At 36.1% G+C, this 15,801-nt stretch overlaps 1 protein-coding gene and 1 long non-coding RNA gene across 2 annotated transcripts; one reads left to right on the forward strand and one right to left on the reverse strand.

Annotated features, from left to right (window-relative positions):
* The first annotated feature begins 22 nt into the window (after window positions 1-22).
* On the forward strand, window positions 23-1,989 carry LOC110803952 (uncharacterized). The gene is made up of 2 exons (XR_002537608.2): window positions 23-747; window positions 867-1,989. It is a non-coding gene; the product is annotated as an uncharacterized lncRNA (long non-coding RNA).
* An 894-nt stretch (window positions 1,990-2,883) lies between these two features.
* Window positions 2,884-14,954, reverse strand: LOC110803957 (uncharacterized). The gene is made up of 7 exons (XM_022009508.2): window positions 14,649-14,954; window positions 13,775-13,825; window positions 9,137-9,259; window positions 7,796-8,031; window positions 5,990-6,026; window positions 3,504-3,561; window positions 2,884-3,403 (listed from the first exon to the last, which is right to left on the reverse strand). The coding sequence occupies exons 1-7, from the start codon at window positions 14,748-14,750 to the stop codon at window positions 3,327-3,329; spliced, it is 684 nt and encodes a 227-aa protein (XP_021865200.1). The 5' UTR covers window positions 14,751-14,954; the 3' UTR covers window positions 2,884-3,326.
* Between the last annotated feature and the right edge of the window lie 847 nt (window positions 14,955-15,801).

The following is a 15,801-nucleotide window of genomic DNA, read 5'->3' on the forward strand; positions in this document are numbered from 1 at the left end:
ATATTTAAATAATTAAGATTATTATACTTGAGCTTGTTTGTAAAAATCTGAGTGTTTAGATGATTTTCTTATTGTTAAATGAATAATGAACCTTCTCCTCTCCTCTCAATCTCCTTCACCTTCCTTCTCTCTCCTCACCGACACTCCCTCTCCCCACCTTCGACACCCTCCTCTCTCTGTCCTGAGCCGCGCACCACCAGCGCCTCCACCGTACTCCGTTCTCCCTCGTCAATGCTTCTGATGATGTGTGTTGTTTGTTTGTTGATTTGTTTCTGCCACCTTCCTTGCTCTACCTCCCTCTCGTGCTCTGGGTCGCCGCCGCCACCGACGGTGACGTTTCGGGATCTCCATGCTTGCTACACTACTTGATTGGTAATCTCTTAAATTCTTATCACTAATTTATTGAATTCAAGTAAAACCCCCAAATTGAAGAAAACCCTAACTTTCTCTTTTTTTGGGTTTCTCTCTCTTCTTGTTCGGTGCACCACTTCCTCCGCCGGAGTCGTGATTTGGTGGTGGTGATGCCCACCCTGTACGTGGTGGTTGTTAGTCGTCTGATGTTGTTGCTCTTCTCCCTCTCTCCACTTGCTCTTCCCTGTCATCTCTCTGGCTCTCCGCCAGGCTCTCCCACCACTGTGGCGGTGCGGCGTAGCTGGTCTTGCTGCTTCTTGGTATTATTGTTGGTCACTTTGTTGTTGTTGATGTGGAAGCTCATGTTGCTAATTCTGCCTTCTATATTCCTTAAGGGTATAAGTCAATCCAAACTTTATTCTATCTACTTTTCAGTTCATCCATTTCCACAAAGTTATGAGAATTTAATTTGTTATTGATTATTAACTTTATTCTATCTACTTTTCATATGAAAGATTTGGGAGTGTTAAAATATTTTTTGGGGCTAGAGGTAGCTCGAAGTCATGAGGGAATTTATCTTTGCCAGAGAAAATATGCATTGGAAATAATTGAAGAAACGGGTTTATTAGGGGCAAAACCGACAGAATTTCCAATGGAGCAACATCACAAACTGGCATTAGCGACCGGTGCGCTACTTGAAGACCCATAACCCTATCGAAGACTTGTAGGGAGATTGATTTACTTATCAGTGACTAGACATGATCTTGCCTATTCAGTACACATCTTATCTCAATTTATGCAACAACCTCGTGAAGAGCATTGGGAAGCAGTCTTGCGGGTTGTGAGATATTTAAAGAAAAAACCTGGCCAAGGAATTTACTTCTGTCCGATAGTGCTTTGGTCTTGGAGGGATGGTGTGATTCTGATTGGGCTAGTTGTCCACTTACAAGACGTTCTTTAACAGGGTGGTTGGTGTTGCTTGGTCTTTCGCCAATCTCTTGGAAAACTAAGAAACAACCAACCGTTTCTTGTTCTTCTGTTGAGGCGGAATACCGATCTATGGCAGCAACTACATGTGAGCTAAAATGGCTTAAACAATTGCTCGGTGATTTAGGAGTTTGCCATCCCAAAGGGATGCGGTTATTTTGTGATAGTCAATCTGCTTTGCATATTGCTCAGAATCCGGTGTTCAATGAACGGACAAAACATATATTGAAGCCGACTGTCATTTTGTTCGTGATGTAGTGACTGAAGGAATTATTTCCCCTTCGTATGTTCCTACGACAATACAACTAGCGGATATTTTCACAAAAGCCTTGGGAAAAACACAGTTTGAGTTCCTCCTTCACAAGTTGGGCATTCAAGACCTTCACGCTCCAACTTGAGGGGGGTATTGAGATATTATTATTATTATTGCTAGTAATGTAAAAAGATATGTTAGTCAACTTAGGAGTTATGATAATTGTTAATATAGCTTATACATACATAACTTCTGTCATAGTAGAGTAGTAATAAGGGATATTACATTAGCATTAATTTGTGTCTGAAACTCTGCTTGCTTGTAACGTTTATGTTACATTAGAATTTGTATAAATAGTGGGTTGATAAATGAGAAAGAACACACACTTTTGAGGAGAATTAACATTAATATATAGTGGTTGTTTCCTTTGAAATATTTGTTGATTTCTAATTGTCCAGCAGAGACTAGAAAGAAGACGCCAGATGCCATATCACATGCACATTAACCTTGAACTTTTGGAGGCAGTTCATCTAACTTGTGCCATGCTACTGGAGGTCCCCCACATGGCAGCCAATACCGTGGATGCAAAGCGTAAAGTCTATAAGCAAGACATTCAGAAGATTGCTTGAAAAAGCATTTGAAAATAACGAGCATGTTAACATTAAATGGTTTGCCTGACAGGAGGAGGGATGTTGCTACTGCAGGCAACCGGTGGCAGGACGTCTCCCAAAGAACAAAAGTTTCGTATTCTGCACACGGATCTTATACAACGTATGGATTCTTCTGGCCGTATGGTCAATCTCCCTAATTTATGCTACTTGAATGATGTGAAAAGCTTCAAAATTATGCTACTAGTTTTTTTAACCTAGTGTCTGATTTGGAGATATTGCTGGGTAAGGTAAATAGGTAATACGGCACCTATATAGTTGATGGAGAATAGCCTACATACCCTTTTTCCTTTCTCCGAACCACCAATGGGGCTTGGGAACAAGAGATTCTCGATGCAAATTAACTTATCGTTTATACGGTTAAAATTAGTGTGTTGACAATACAATAGGGTTAAAACGCCATGGATTCAATGCTTTAACCTCCAACTTAATGGAAGGTGTTACATCTCCTTTTAAACGAGAGTGCCGCCTAGCAGTCAAATCTGATTTTGACCATGTTGGACCAGGGTGTCCATACATATCAAATTCGGACCATTCTTGAGTCGAGTCAGTTCTTAACTGCTGCTGCTGGTACCTGACTGTATGATGTCAAGTACTAAACTTCTGATAGGGTATTCCAGCATATCAGTCTAATATCCAGTCAAACAACGATTTTTCCCTATGAAATATAACGAAACCATTACTCCATTATTCGGTCACGACTTTTTTACAGCCAACTAAATGTTCACTACAACATTCATTGATGATCACCAGAATACACACGTATGGAACTTTATACAGGAAAGGGGATTATCTATTTTACTTTTTATTTTGCCATAACATCACATCCTGTGGCAAGCGTAAGGACTCGGCTCCAAAATTTGTTGCACTAAGAACATGTTGGCCCCAATCATTTTTTGGGAAGCTGAAATTGATCGATGAAAGAAGCATCCTACATTACAACACTTGCTCTTGAACTCTCAAAAAAGCACTGAACTACATAGAAACAGATTTGTAGGATTTGATGAGCTGATTCCTTATGTAGCTAAAAGGAAGTATTTGTGACACATTTATGTACTAATTGTCCTCTACTTTACATCCTTCCTTTCGGATTTTATAGCCTCATACGACGTCATTACCTCTTTAAATTTCGCTTCAGCAACCTCTGTAACAACAAAGCTATGTGTCAGAGACTCGGAGGCAGCAAAAGAGACAACCTCAAAAGAAAATGCAAATATGTGAGACTATGAATAAGACCTTCTCACCTTTATTATCCTGGTTCTGATCAGGATGGAACTCCAATGCCTTTGCTCTGAAGGCTGACTGCAAGGTCAAAAAATATTAATAAATAAATAAATAACTACAACTCTGAATTGCTGTTGATACAAAAATGCGACAGAAGACGCTGAGTTTTTTGTTGTTTCTTTTACACTATTTACCATAAAGCCTAATCCTATCCATTAAAACTCATAATGTGTGTGCCACATTATTTACCATAAAGCCTAATCCTATCCATTAAAACTCAAAATGTGTGTGCCAAAGCCTAAACTAACATTTCTTTGTGGACAAAGAGCAATACTTTTAACTGCAGATTAATGCTCATGTTCCCCTTACTAGAATTTATAAATGGAAATGAAAACAATTATACTAGCAAATGGGGGTGTGGGTTCCTTTTGGATATCACACAAAGTGTTCACTTTGGGAGCCACCTCCAAGGGGGTGTAGGGCTTTTTTTTTTGCAAGTAGGTGTAGGGCATTCCACCTCTTAGAAGGTTTTTTGTTTGTTAAGATCTTCTTCTTCAGTTTTCTGCCTTCATTATTGTTCAATAAAGCTTACCTTGTTTGAATTTATTTATTTTTTTTTAAAAAAAACCTGTAGCTAACACTCAAGCATCAAATTGTACTATTTTTTCAGATTCCAAAAGTCTAGGAGGTTTTAACACCAGTTGGAACTCAGTTCATTTAATTAAGTGAGAAAGACACAAATACTCCGATGGAGCCAAAGATTCATTTGTTCTTTTGGTTGTGGGATGTAATGGACTAAATAAAAATGGCTCTTAAAACCTCTTTGCTTCCATTTCATGAAGTAGCAGATGGTCGTCCCGTTGTCGTCCCGTTATCGCTTTTGGGTCAATTGAAAACAACCTCTCTGCAATTGCAGGGGTAAGGTTGCGTACACCCGACCCCTCCTTACCCCGCTTCTTGCGGGAGCCTCTTTGAGGCAATGGGGTAATGATAATGATAATGATGAGAAAGACACAAACACTTTTAGTAAAAGAATCCAGCAAGTCTTGCAATAACGCAATGTGTTTGGATTTGAATAGAAACAGAAGGGATGGAGAGAGAGAGAGATTTGAATCCAGCAAGTCTTGCAATCTGTTCACTTTCATTTGGCTGGATATTTATTAGGGGGAAGAGAAGGAAAGGGAAATGAAAGAATCCAATTTCTTTCCATATTAATAAACCAAATACTTCCAAAGGTGGGAATTTGGAGAAATTCAGAAGCCCATTCAACTTCCTTATATTTTTTTTCCCTTTCCCTACACCATTACACCAAAGAAAAGAGCTAATTGGCTAACTGGCTAAGTAAACAGCTCTAGTAAATCTTCAAAAAGAGGAAACTCCAGTAATGTCCGTATCCACAGATTTGGCCTGATCACAGGGAGGCTAGGAGCTTAAACCGTGATACATCGAAATCAATAAGAATATTCACATAGCATTCTTACGTCTGACCTTAACGTCTTAACAATAAATCTGGCAAATATAAAGGGGAGCACTAGTTCTATCTGATGAGATTTTAACCTATGTAGCACATGAACAACTGCTGCAGTGGAACGCTGGATGTTTGAGGAAATGGGATTCACTATCTAATTGAAGCTCAAAGAAAGTTCCGTCTTCAAGAAGCTGGTGTGATCAGGTTAACAAGAGATAAAAGCGTCATGGACCTAAATGCTGAACAAATAACTCTATATATGTATTTAATATGGCTTTCTGTTCTCTCTATTGACTTCGTTACAAGAGTCATAAAAGCAAGAAAGGGCCAAAATAAACAACGGTTTATGGCCTTGTAGACAGATTCCAAAGGACTCCCAATGAATATGACACGGACAACACAATATGGGCTGGCACAGGTGGTCTAGGTCGTGGTTGTATTCATTTCCTATATCCCGGTAAATACAAAGCCATCAACGGCTTTTAAGAGTGATAGCAAAACACTGAGAGAAAGCTTCACATAGAGATCCAAGAACACTGTCAAATATTCAAATCAACTGATTTAAAAAATATAGTATTGCAAAGAAAGGGCATCTATTAGAGGTAACATAAATAAATCCACATAGATAAACCTTGATGAAGAATCTAAAGCTCATTCAAAGATAAGAGCATAAAACAATACTCCATTTGTCCCCAAATTCTATTTTGTGAACATACCCATATGCTCGAAATGATACCATTAATTAAGAACTTTGAGAGACAGACCGACAACAATGTGGAAATGAACATAGTTAAATTAAAGGAACATAAGTATGGTGCTTTTATTCAACTTCTTAAACAATATAAAATGTCGCCAATTATTTAGGGGCTGAAGGAAATTGCCAGCAAACAGTTCAGTTTTGGACACTTTTGAAAATAAGAAAGGGTGAGGGAACTACTAAAAATACTGTGTACTCCATAAATAAATTAAAACAAAAACAAAAAATAAGTAGAAGGTAGTGTTCTTCGAAATAAAGGAAACGAGGGAAGTATTAAGTACCTTTATCTCCTCATCAGTGTATGATTTTGTTCTTAGCCTGCAAATAAAAACATGGCATGTCAATTTGACATGTAAGCATCAACAAATACACAAAGGACTTTGTGAAAGAATATATCTGAAACAAACTATAATCAGGATCGAGAGTTGTAAATGAAAAAAAATGAAAATTCATTTAGCTCAATTTCAAGGAGAAGCAAAGAGGGGATCTAGTAGGACACATATTTCACAACAACGTCATGACACTAGAAAACCTATTTTTTATCAGATATGGAGTTCACAAATCAGTCAGGCTTGGAACATAAAATTAAAGTACATCGTCAGACTTAATTAGCATAAAAGTGAAGTCTGAACATTACAATTATATTGAAATTCATACAATCAATTGAACATACTAATATATACTGTAAGGGCTTTCTTGTGTAGGTTCTTACGTGTTAGTGTGTTTCGTCCACTTTGGCTGTTTAGGTGAGACAAGTGTCTTGACATAAAAGGCCAGCTTTCACTTTAAGAAATTGGCGCCCATCAGATAACAGGTGTTACATGTCCATTAGTCACAGCAGAGGGATAAAATGGTAATATTGCTCTTAGGATTCTGAGATTTGGCCAGATCAGTGGGTGCTATGTGGCACCAAATTGAATTACATGATACTTGCCTTTGGGCTTTCACCATGTGTCACTGTAGGATTTCGGTTGTGTGACACTGTTCCACAACAACAACGATTGTGTTGGGACTGGGAATGGTAAAAGCCTAAGGAAATGTGCAGAAGGATAGTACTTGCCCAACTTCAAAGGTAAAACAGCCTCTAAAATTCTAACGGGTTTGGTTGTGGTACGTCTTGTAGTAGGAGTAAAATGCTCGTGCTAACATCAATACAGAAAAAGCAATGATCAAAGACAAGTGTCTCAAGTATATTCTATGAACGAAAAATGGGATAGTTTGAAAACATGCAATTAATAGTAATAACCGTCGTAATCTCTGTGTAGTGAAGAATAATTGATGCGATGAATTAATAAATTTAATAAGGAATTCAGGTAAGAGAAAATGCATAAAATACTGTTTTGTTATTACATTTTTGTTAATACCATAAAGCGTAGGAAGTGTAAATACTTCTGAAAAGATTTTAAATAATACACGAGTCATTATCATTTACTATAAAACACTTCCTTCGCTTCACAATAGATTCATCATTCTGACTTTCTACACTATTTACATACTAACTTTGACCATCAATATATTTAATCAAATATTTTGAAAATTATAAAAATTAGATATTTTGAAAATATATATTGAGATTATCCCAATAACAATTAAAATTTAGAAATTCCGTCGTAACACGTTAGTTATAAATGTGGTCAAAATTAATAATTGAATTGTGTAAAAAGTCAATATGATGCATCTATTAAGAAACAGAGGAAATAGTAATCAATAACATTGTATTGGATTGGTAGGTGAGCTCTCACATTTCAATTTAGAGGTCATGTATTCATGTCTCGGTGGTGAAAATATATTTTACTTGAGAGAAAAACATGGAGGCTGAGCCTTTGCATGAGAATAGAGTGCCACATGCCACGTACAATGCATTAGAAACGTTTTTTAATATAAGTATAGATGAGGATTTGAGCTCATAATCTTCTCTATTAGATTCTGTAAGGACTGTTTTTCTCTATTTCTATGCTTCGCGCCTTCGCTACATCTCTAATAAATTAGTTCTCATCTCTTTAGAGAAGGGACCTATATGAAATGGTCAGCAACTCGAATGTTGTCCATACACGTAGCGAGTAAGTTTCAACAGAATGATCATTTACCTGTCAAGGCCTAAGACTGCATAGTGGCGAGATAAAGAATAAGATCCATTTTTTTGAGGCGTCTGTTTATGGTTTGTCTTTCGATCTCTAAAGGAAGACTCAGCTGTCCAATACCAATCATCCCGCTGGAAATGTTGATGATATTCACCAGTCCCATTTTCTCTCCAGCTCTCATAGCTTCTTTTATACTTATTTCTCTCTCTGTTGAACACACTTTGCATACGACGTATGCGCTCCTAGGAAAAAAAACAAGTTACAAAGAAAATCATTAACAAGGCCCAAACAAGCAAAGTACATAAGAGGAAAGAAAGCAAAAAAGAGGCTCTTAATTTGAAGTAAGAAGCAAAAAGACAGGAACTGAACAAAGTCACTCTATGTCTCTATATAAGAAATTGCACCAGCTTAAAACAAGTTTGACACAAAACATCAAGAATTCAGTAAATTCTACTGAGTATATATTGAATGATAATAAAGAAAATGCAAAAATATTCTGAAGGCCAAAGGAGTGACAGAGTGAGATACATATTATACTTCCTCTGTTCCATAGATATTACAGCATGTAGAGTTTTATACTTCCCAGTGCACAACTTGGACCACTTACATCATTAATTTTCAATAAAATAACATGAAATAAAATTGATATCTTCAAAGTTAAATCGAGACGAGTCTAACAAGATTCCACATGACTATATTTCTCCTAGCGTATGAATCACAATAGATGGTCAAAGCCAAGTGTGTAAATAGTGTAAATGTCCAAATGTTGCAATAATTATGGAAAAGAGGAAATACTTCAACTAAGATCATTCATTAATTTCAAATAGCAGTCGATAGAAAAATCAATCTAGTGGGTTTCAAATAATTTTGGCAGTTTCAACTTAGGTTAACTAAAGTTATCCTTCAACACTAAACCCATCTAGAAAATATCTTACCCTCTCTCCTCCCTATCATAATCTTGCATCCACTGACAGAAACCCCTCCATGCTCCTCCTGCAAGGAAGCACGGAGCAGGAATCAGCAAACGCTCTCATCAATAAACCAAAGGTATAAGAAAATGCATCAGAACGCCTAAAGCAATAAAACTGGGATCAATAAGCCATGGAGTAAGTATGCAAAAGAAACTTGAAAATGCACTCCTCGACTATTAAAAAGGAATACATCAACATACTGAAAGTAATAGGGACTGATATAATGAGAAATGTCATCTTAATACAAGCATGTGCCAGTTTTAATTAATTAATAAATAAATAAAGCAATCAAGCAGAACCCGAAAAGATCTGTATGGAAATTACAATTGAACTTTACAAAGAATTCCTTCAGACAAAGCCATATAGCAGATCTTACCACTCTCTCTAGCTCATCTTCATATTCCTCTTGCATCCGCTGTCTGTACCTTCTACGTGCGTCCTCCTGAAAAGATGATCTAAAAGAACCACTTCCTCCTTTATTTGACTGCATCCTGGAAAACTTTGAAATAGAATTACAAACAACAGAATTAGTTGTAGGGGCAGAAATTCTCTGTAGTAAGGCTAAATAAATATATAAAGCAGTTCATACACTGGATATGCACGGAGGAACTGTGTGCAACATACAAAATAGCATCTACATTACAGTAAATAACAAATTAACATCACAAATCACTGAAGTAAAACCATTAGCCTTAAATACGACAAATCATATGGAATTGGTAAAACCTACCTAAGAAAGTAACCCATCTTCTTCAGCATAATCATCCATCTTTGAAAACCAAGCCCAGCAAGACTGACATCTATGCTTAAGTAATGGATGGCTCTAAGTAAGACAAAAATACACATTGATGGAGTTCACTGGTAACTCTTAAGGGGTGTTTCACTTTAAATGTAAATGTAATCAATAATTTGCTACTACAATCTTTTACTTCATGCGAAATGTGAGGACATGTTATAGATCAAATGATGGGAAATATTCAGTCTTTGAAAAGCAAACTGTTGTCTTACAAATAGGTTCACTTTACAAGCATATATCTCCTCTCTTTATTTCTAAAAGGATACTACGAGATATCAGTAGGAAAGGCATGCATTATCTGTAGGATAGACTGCTGACAAGTTGAGAGACTTTTAGCATAGCTAAGTAGGAGAAAGGGCTGACTTTCAGCGGATTTCTAAGGGACATACTTCAGAGAACTTCTGGCCTGATATAAAAGCTGCAGCCACTAGGTAGTTTAATTGTTCAATTTGACCTCAAATGGTCTGCGTGCGTCTTCATTTATGAAGTTTCTACATGGAAAGGAATTCTAGCTCCCCTGAAGTTTTGACACATTTCTTATATTGGAGAAAAAATTGGTTTAGTAAGCTTGGTGATTTAATGAACACAAATTCTTATTTACAAGTGGTGTACAATAAATATGTACACCACAATAAAAGTTAACCCAAAATGCTTAAAATTTACCTTTATATATGTAAAAGTTATCTATTTTTTAATAATAAATTTTTTCATTTGAATAAAAAAAAATTCTTCAAAATCACTAATAATTTATAAAACTAATCATTTAACTTTTTAAAATGTTTATCTACAACCTTTTCTTTTATAATACTTCGTATAAAAGTTAATAAAAACATATTAAAAGTTTCAAAAAACTAGGTAAAAGTTATAAAAAAACTGATTAAAAGTTATCTTGGTGTACAATAAATTTATTGTACACCTTGTGCGTGCAAGACCTTTTGTTTAATGAAAGTACTGTTTTGCTAAAACGGAGAAAATGGAGCAGAAATTAAATTTCTATATCATAAACATGTTACACAGCAATCCAGGCAAAAGAAATTCCCTCTTTCTTTCCTAACATATAAGAAATAAGTTCTCATAAAGGAAAGAAAGTTGTCCTATGATTCTCCTTCTTACCTCCAGAATGAGTAAAGCGCTTACTTACCTTTTTGGGAAGGCATTAAAAGAGTCTAACATCTACAGATGGAACTTTTCTCCTTCTCCTTTTTTAATTTTTAGGTAATCTTGCAAATAGCCATGACACAAATGCAAACTCCATTACTAAGAGAAGAACAAATGTACCATCTTTCTACAAAGTCGTTATTTACAAGGTTAATCCATAACAAGAACCTTTTATGGAAAGGCCATAGAGGAAACAGCGTGCACATGACTTGCAAACCTAAATTTAATCCTTTATAATTCATCCAAGTATCTAGCTATAAATGCTTCTAATGATTTTCCATCTAGAAATCTACTCCCAAGGTTCACAAGAACAGATAAAACCACTCGTGACACAATGGCTGATATTGTGCCTTCACATGAGCCTGTTGATACTTTGAGATTCAGATTAGATTCAAATTGTAAATCTAGCTATGTAAACTGTGCTCATGGATTGAGAACAAATGATATGGTTTATAACTTACGTTAATAGCTTACTTTAGGAATCATTTGGCTTTTCCATACTCTTAAAAGTGTGGATTTTATACATTTGCTTATTTGTCTTTTGGGCATTTATGGTTCCAACCTGTTTGATGAACTTATTGGGTGAATGTTTAAGCCTTATCAATTTCGTTTAATAGGCTTGTCAGCTTGCTGCATGTGTAAATTGCTTGAACCCCAAAGCAGACCATAAGTTTGCTAGTAGGTTATTTCTTATTTCCTAGTTAGAACAAGGACCAGCATGTTATTTCCTACACATACGCTGTGATGCTTGGACTAGCTGTTCGACATTCCATACCCCTCCATACGCGGTACACACACGGGATATGGGTCGGATTCGTACAGGCGAAAACGAACTCGGCACTTTGTAGTTGGTTTTTTTTGGGGGGGGGAGGGGGGGTTCTTTTTAAAGAAAGCTCGTGGAATATTGGAATGAAGTTCATTCAAGAAAGTTTAAGCGTATTGCCTTTCCATTGTGTTTAATTTCTTGATATTTTTTAGTGTTTTACATACTTGTTTTACATACTTGTAGGTATCATCCTAAACTCAGACCAAGTAAATATAACCAATCTTCCTAATTCATACTTGTAGGTATCATACTAACTTCAGAGGTGGGTATTTGTAAAGTACTCCCTTTCGCTTCATTTTAATGGCAACACTTCACTTTTTCACCAAAACCCGGAAAAAGTGTAATTTGGAAAGGAAAACAATTATAAAAGTAGTGGTCCAAAAAGTAAAATAATACTCCCTATATCCCAATTTAATTGTCCCACCAAACATTTCACCTATGTAGCACGGAAACGGGTACGGGGACAAATACCGGGACGAGTACGGAAACGGGAAACGGTAAAATCAAATTTTCAAGAAACGGGTACGGCAAGGATACGGCAAAAATCCAATAAGAAAAATTAATACATCCTCATTTCGTACATGAACCTTGCCGCAAATGTGTATACACTAGCTATTAAGAGAGAGAGTTTTAGCTACTTAAAACTATTTATCAAGACAAAAGGTAAAATAATTCCTAATTACATTTCAATAATAAGAAAAAGTAAATTAAAAAAAAAAAAACAGCCTTGGGAGTTGGAATTAGGATACAACTGTTGTCTTATTCCCTCAAAAAAAATGATACAGCTATTTCACTTTCCTCTTTCCTTCTTCCTCATCCTCTTCACCTTCTTCTTTCTTTCTCTGTCCTTCATTTTCACATAGACTTGCAGAAATTCACCCTCATCCTTTCCCCCTCCTTTATTTTCACGCAAACATACTTACCTCCCTCTTTTCTTTCCCCTCTTCAATTTTCACGAACAAGATCACGATTCTAACACCAATAATTGATGGCTTTACCTAATTTTTTTGCCTTTTTTGTGTGGGTACTTCTATTTGAGGCCCAAAGGTATCCGAAACGTACCCAATAATGGTGTTGACCGTACCCATTTAAGTTGACCGTACCCAATTTTTGGATACGAATCCGGTACGTATCCATGAGGTACCCGTACCGTACCCGAGAGGTACCCGGTACGGATACCTCACTAAACTGCCGTACCCGTGCTTCCTAGCTTTTCACGATGTTTTGTGGATAAGTAGTTGTTGTCTTATCTATTATACTTTAATCAGAAAAAAGGATTTTTTTGTCATAAAAGACCTTTTAAAGTCAAAAAATTGTGACAAAGGACCTTATTAAAAATAATTGTGAGATGGGACCTGAAATTGATTTTTTGTTGTGAGATGGGATCTTTACCGATATTCCGATGGTTGGCTCCAATTTTCCGGCAAGCAGAGGGTTTTTTTTAGGTTTTTAGGTTAGTTAAAGGAGGGAGGGAATTAGAGGAAACTTAATGAAAAAAAATCATTTTTTAATAAGCACGTGATCAACATGCGCGAGTTTGGAGTCAACCATCGGAAAATGGGTAAAGGTCCCATCTCACAGAAGAAAAAAGAAAATCAATTTTAGATCCCATCTCACAACAATTTTTTATAAGGCCCTTCGTCACAAAATTTGGATTTTAAAAGGTCATTTCTGACAAAAAATCCTACAAAAAATAGATGTTATTAAAGATAATGAATGAATATTTTAATTGAATGGGAGAGAGTGTGGGCCTTAACTTTTGGTAGTGGGAAGAGAGATGTAATAAACTATTAGTAGTTCCATGCCATAAAAGGAATTGTGACTATTAAACCCGGGACGGATGTAAAAGAAAAGTGTAGTGATTAAATTGGGGTAGAGAGAGTATAAAAGTTTGGAACAGTGGCCCTAAAAGAGTAAGGAAATGATCAAAAAAAGTTTGGGCCACATATCTCAAAATGGAAAAACTTGAAGTGTAACCATTCTTTTCAAATGTACAGAAAAGAAAATTGTAACCTATTTTTTTTGTTAGACATACAAAAAAGTGCAACCATTGTATTGAAACGGGCAGTCGGGCAGATTATAAACTATAAACTATTGAGATATAAAGTGATAAAGAATCACAAGAGGGGAAAGAACCAGTAAATTTAGAAGTATCAACAGAACATTAACTCATTCATGATCTTCTTGAGGCAGTAAATACTTAATAGAACAATCACATGAAAGAATTTGTTTACCTGGGTAGAAATCCAATCAACAGTTCGCCCAAACTGTCTCAGTTGTCCAACCTGCCAAGTTTTCAATGACTTAAATGGATAGAAAACATATAAAAACATGCAAGCTAAATTTAATGACAATATGTTTATGTTCATTGCAGGCTTCTGGAACGTACGGCTTATACGAACTACAAGTTTTAGCAAAACAAAACCATGAAACAATGTTGATAGGGCACTACACGAATTGATTAAGGGTTTGTTTGGCCAAGTTTCTCAAAACAAATTAATGTTTCTTAGAAGTAGTTTTCTAGAAATTGTATCTACAGAAACTATTGGCAAACGAATTTCTAGAAAACCTATTCCTAATTCGCTATCACCCCAAATGTAACGGAAAACACTCAAAACTAACAATCATGATTCAAAAATCAACTAGCAAATTCCATTCTTCCATGTGCATAAGCCATCCGTTTTGATCAGCAAATAGGAGGAGACGAGGGAAATAAGAAGCGGAAAACCTGAGCACTATCAATTTGGTGGTTTTACAGCTCTGAAGAGTTGCAAAAGTTAATCCAACTAAGTCACACAAAAAGCTACACAAGCCTAGCTTTGTAATTTTCAACAGTCTGCAAAACAATTAAAACTCAACATTGCAAATTAACTCAAACCAACGACCTGTCCCAAAATATAACTAATCAAACAAACTTAATTGTCCACAAAACTTCATCATTAAATCTAAACAATGCCAGATTTCACAGCAAAAAGCATTTCCAACCAAATTATGCAACAAAACCACCATAATCTCGAATAACAAAGCAGTAATAGATTCTTCGTTTCAATCGAATGAAAAGGAAATTCAAAGAAACTGAAGAAAAATGAAAATGAATTATATACATACAGCAAAGGTGGTTGCAGTGGCGCCAATCAAACTGAAGAGCACAATTCCCCACAATTTCTTGCTGCCGTCTTCCTTTTTATGGTTGTCGTTATCTTCCGCCATGTTCGGGCATGTCAATTGAAAATTTTAAGAAATTGAAGACAATCGAATTGGAAACCCTGATCGCATGCTTCTTCGTGTTATCAAGAGGTCGAATTGGTATTTTAGATTCCCGAGAGAGAGTGGTTCACCGCCTGACAACTTTACCTGAATTTGATTTTAACTTCTTCGGCGACAGAAATGGGTCGGGTTTGGATCCGATAGATCTCACACGTGCATCCACTCCACCCGATCTATCCGTTATCCGCTTTATCCATCACCAGGGCAGCATTTATCTATTCATCATTCGAGGGTGAAGCAGGTGGAACGGGTAATTTTCGGGTGAATAATATGCATAATAATCAACCAAAAGAAAGCATATATCCCTACATTCAATTCGGCGATTTATGTGTAAGACCGTTTTACCGAAAAAACCACTTTGATTGCTTAACTAATTTTGTTCCATTATTTAACTAATTAGTTCTACTGTTTAACTAATTGGTTTCAGTGTTTAACCAATTGGTTCCAATACTTAACTAATTAGTTCTAGTGCTTAACTAATTAGTTCTAGTGCTTAACTTATATGACACCGAGGTGGTCTTTTGTGTAAGACCGCCTTATATAAAAATTTGTACATTTAATTTCGGTAGCTAGTTCTTATCATCATAACCTATAGAGCGATTTCCGTCAATAATACTGGAAAATGCATAAATTCCCAAAATACTCCACATACTAATTTACTTCCCACTCTAACGTCCACGTCAGCAATACAACTGGTCCATTTTTTTTTTAATCAACCAGCGCAAAACCGCCAACTGAAATAGAGGTTGACACTGGTAGTACCGCCAACTGAAATAGAGGTTGACGTGGACGGTAGAGTGGGAAAGAAATTAGAATGTGGCGTATTTCGGAAATTGATGCATCTTCTAACATTATTGTTGGAAATCGCTCTAACTTATAACCAAAAAAAATTCAACAAACAAATAATTGACTTAATTACCAGCATCTACTATATTTAAAATAGAAAAAAAAAGTATATATAACCTGAATCTCGCCCGCATCCATCACCCGATTC

The sequence above is a fragment of the Spinacia oleracea genome, chromosome 6 (genome assembly GCF_020520425.1).
Source record: "Spinacia oleracea cultivar Varoflay chromosome 6, BTI_SOV_V1, whole genome shotgun sequence".
NCBI lineage: Eukaryota > Viridiplantae > Streptophyta > Magnoliopsida > Caryophyllales > Amaranthaceae > Spinacia > Spinacia oleracea.

Coding starts and splice junctions, on each gene's coding strand:
- LOC110803957 (XM_022009508.2), bottom strand. CDS start 14,750: ATGGCGGAAGATAACGACAACCATAAAAAGGAAGACGGCAGCAAGAAA. Junction 13,826..14,648: donor CCACTGCAACCACCTTTGCT/GTATGTATATAA, acceptor AAAACTTGGCAG/GTTGGACAACTGAGACAGTT. Junction 8,032..9,136: donor AAGATGAGCTAGAGAGAGTG/GTAAGATCTGCT, acceptor TTTTTTTCCTAG/GAGCGCATACGTCGTATGCA.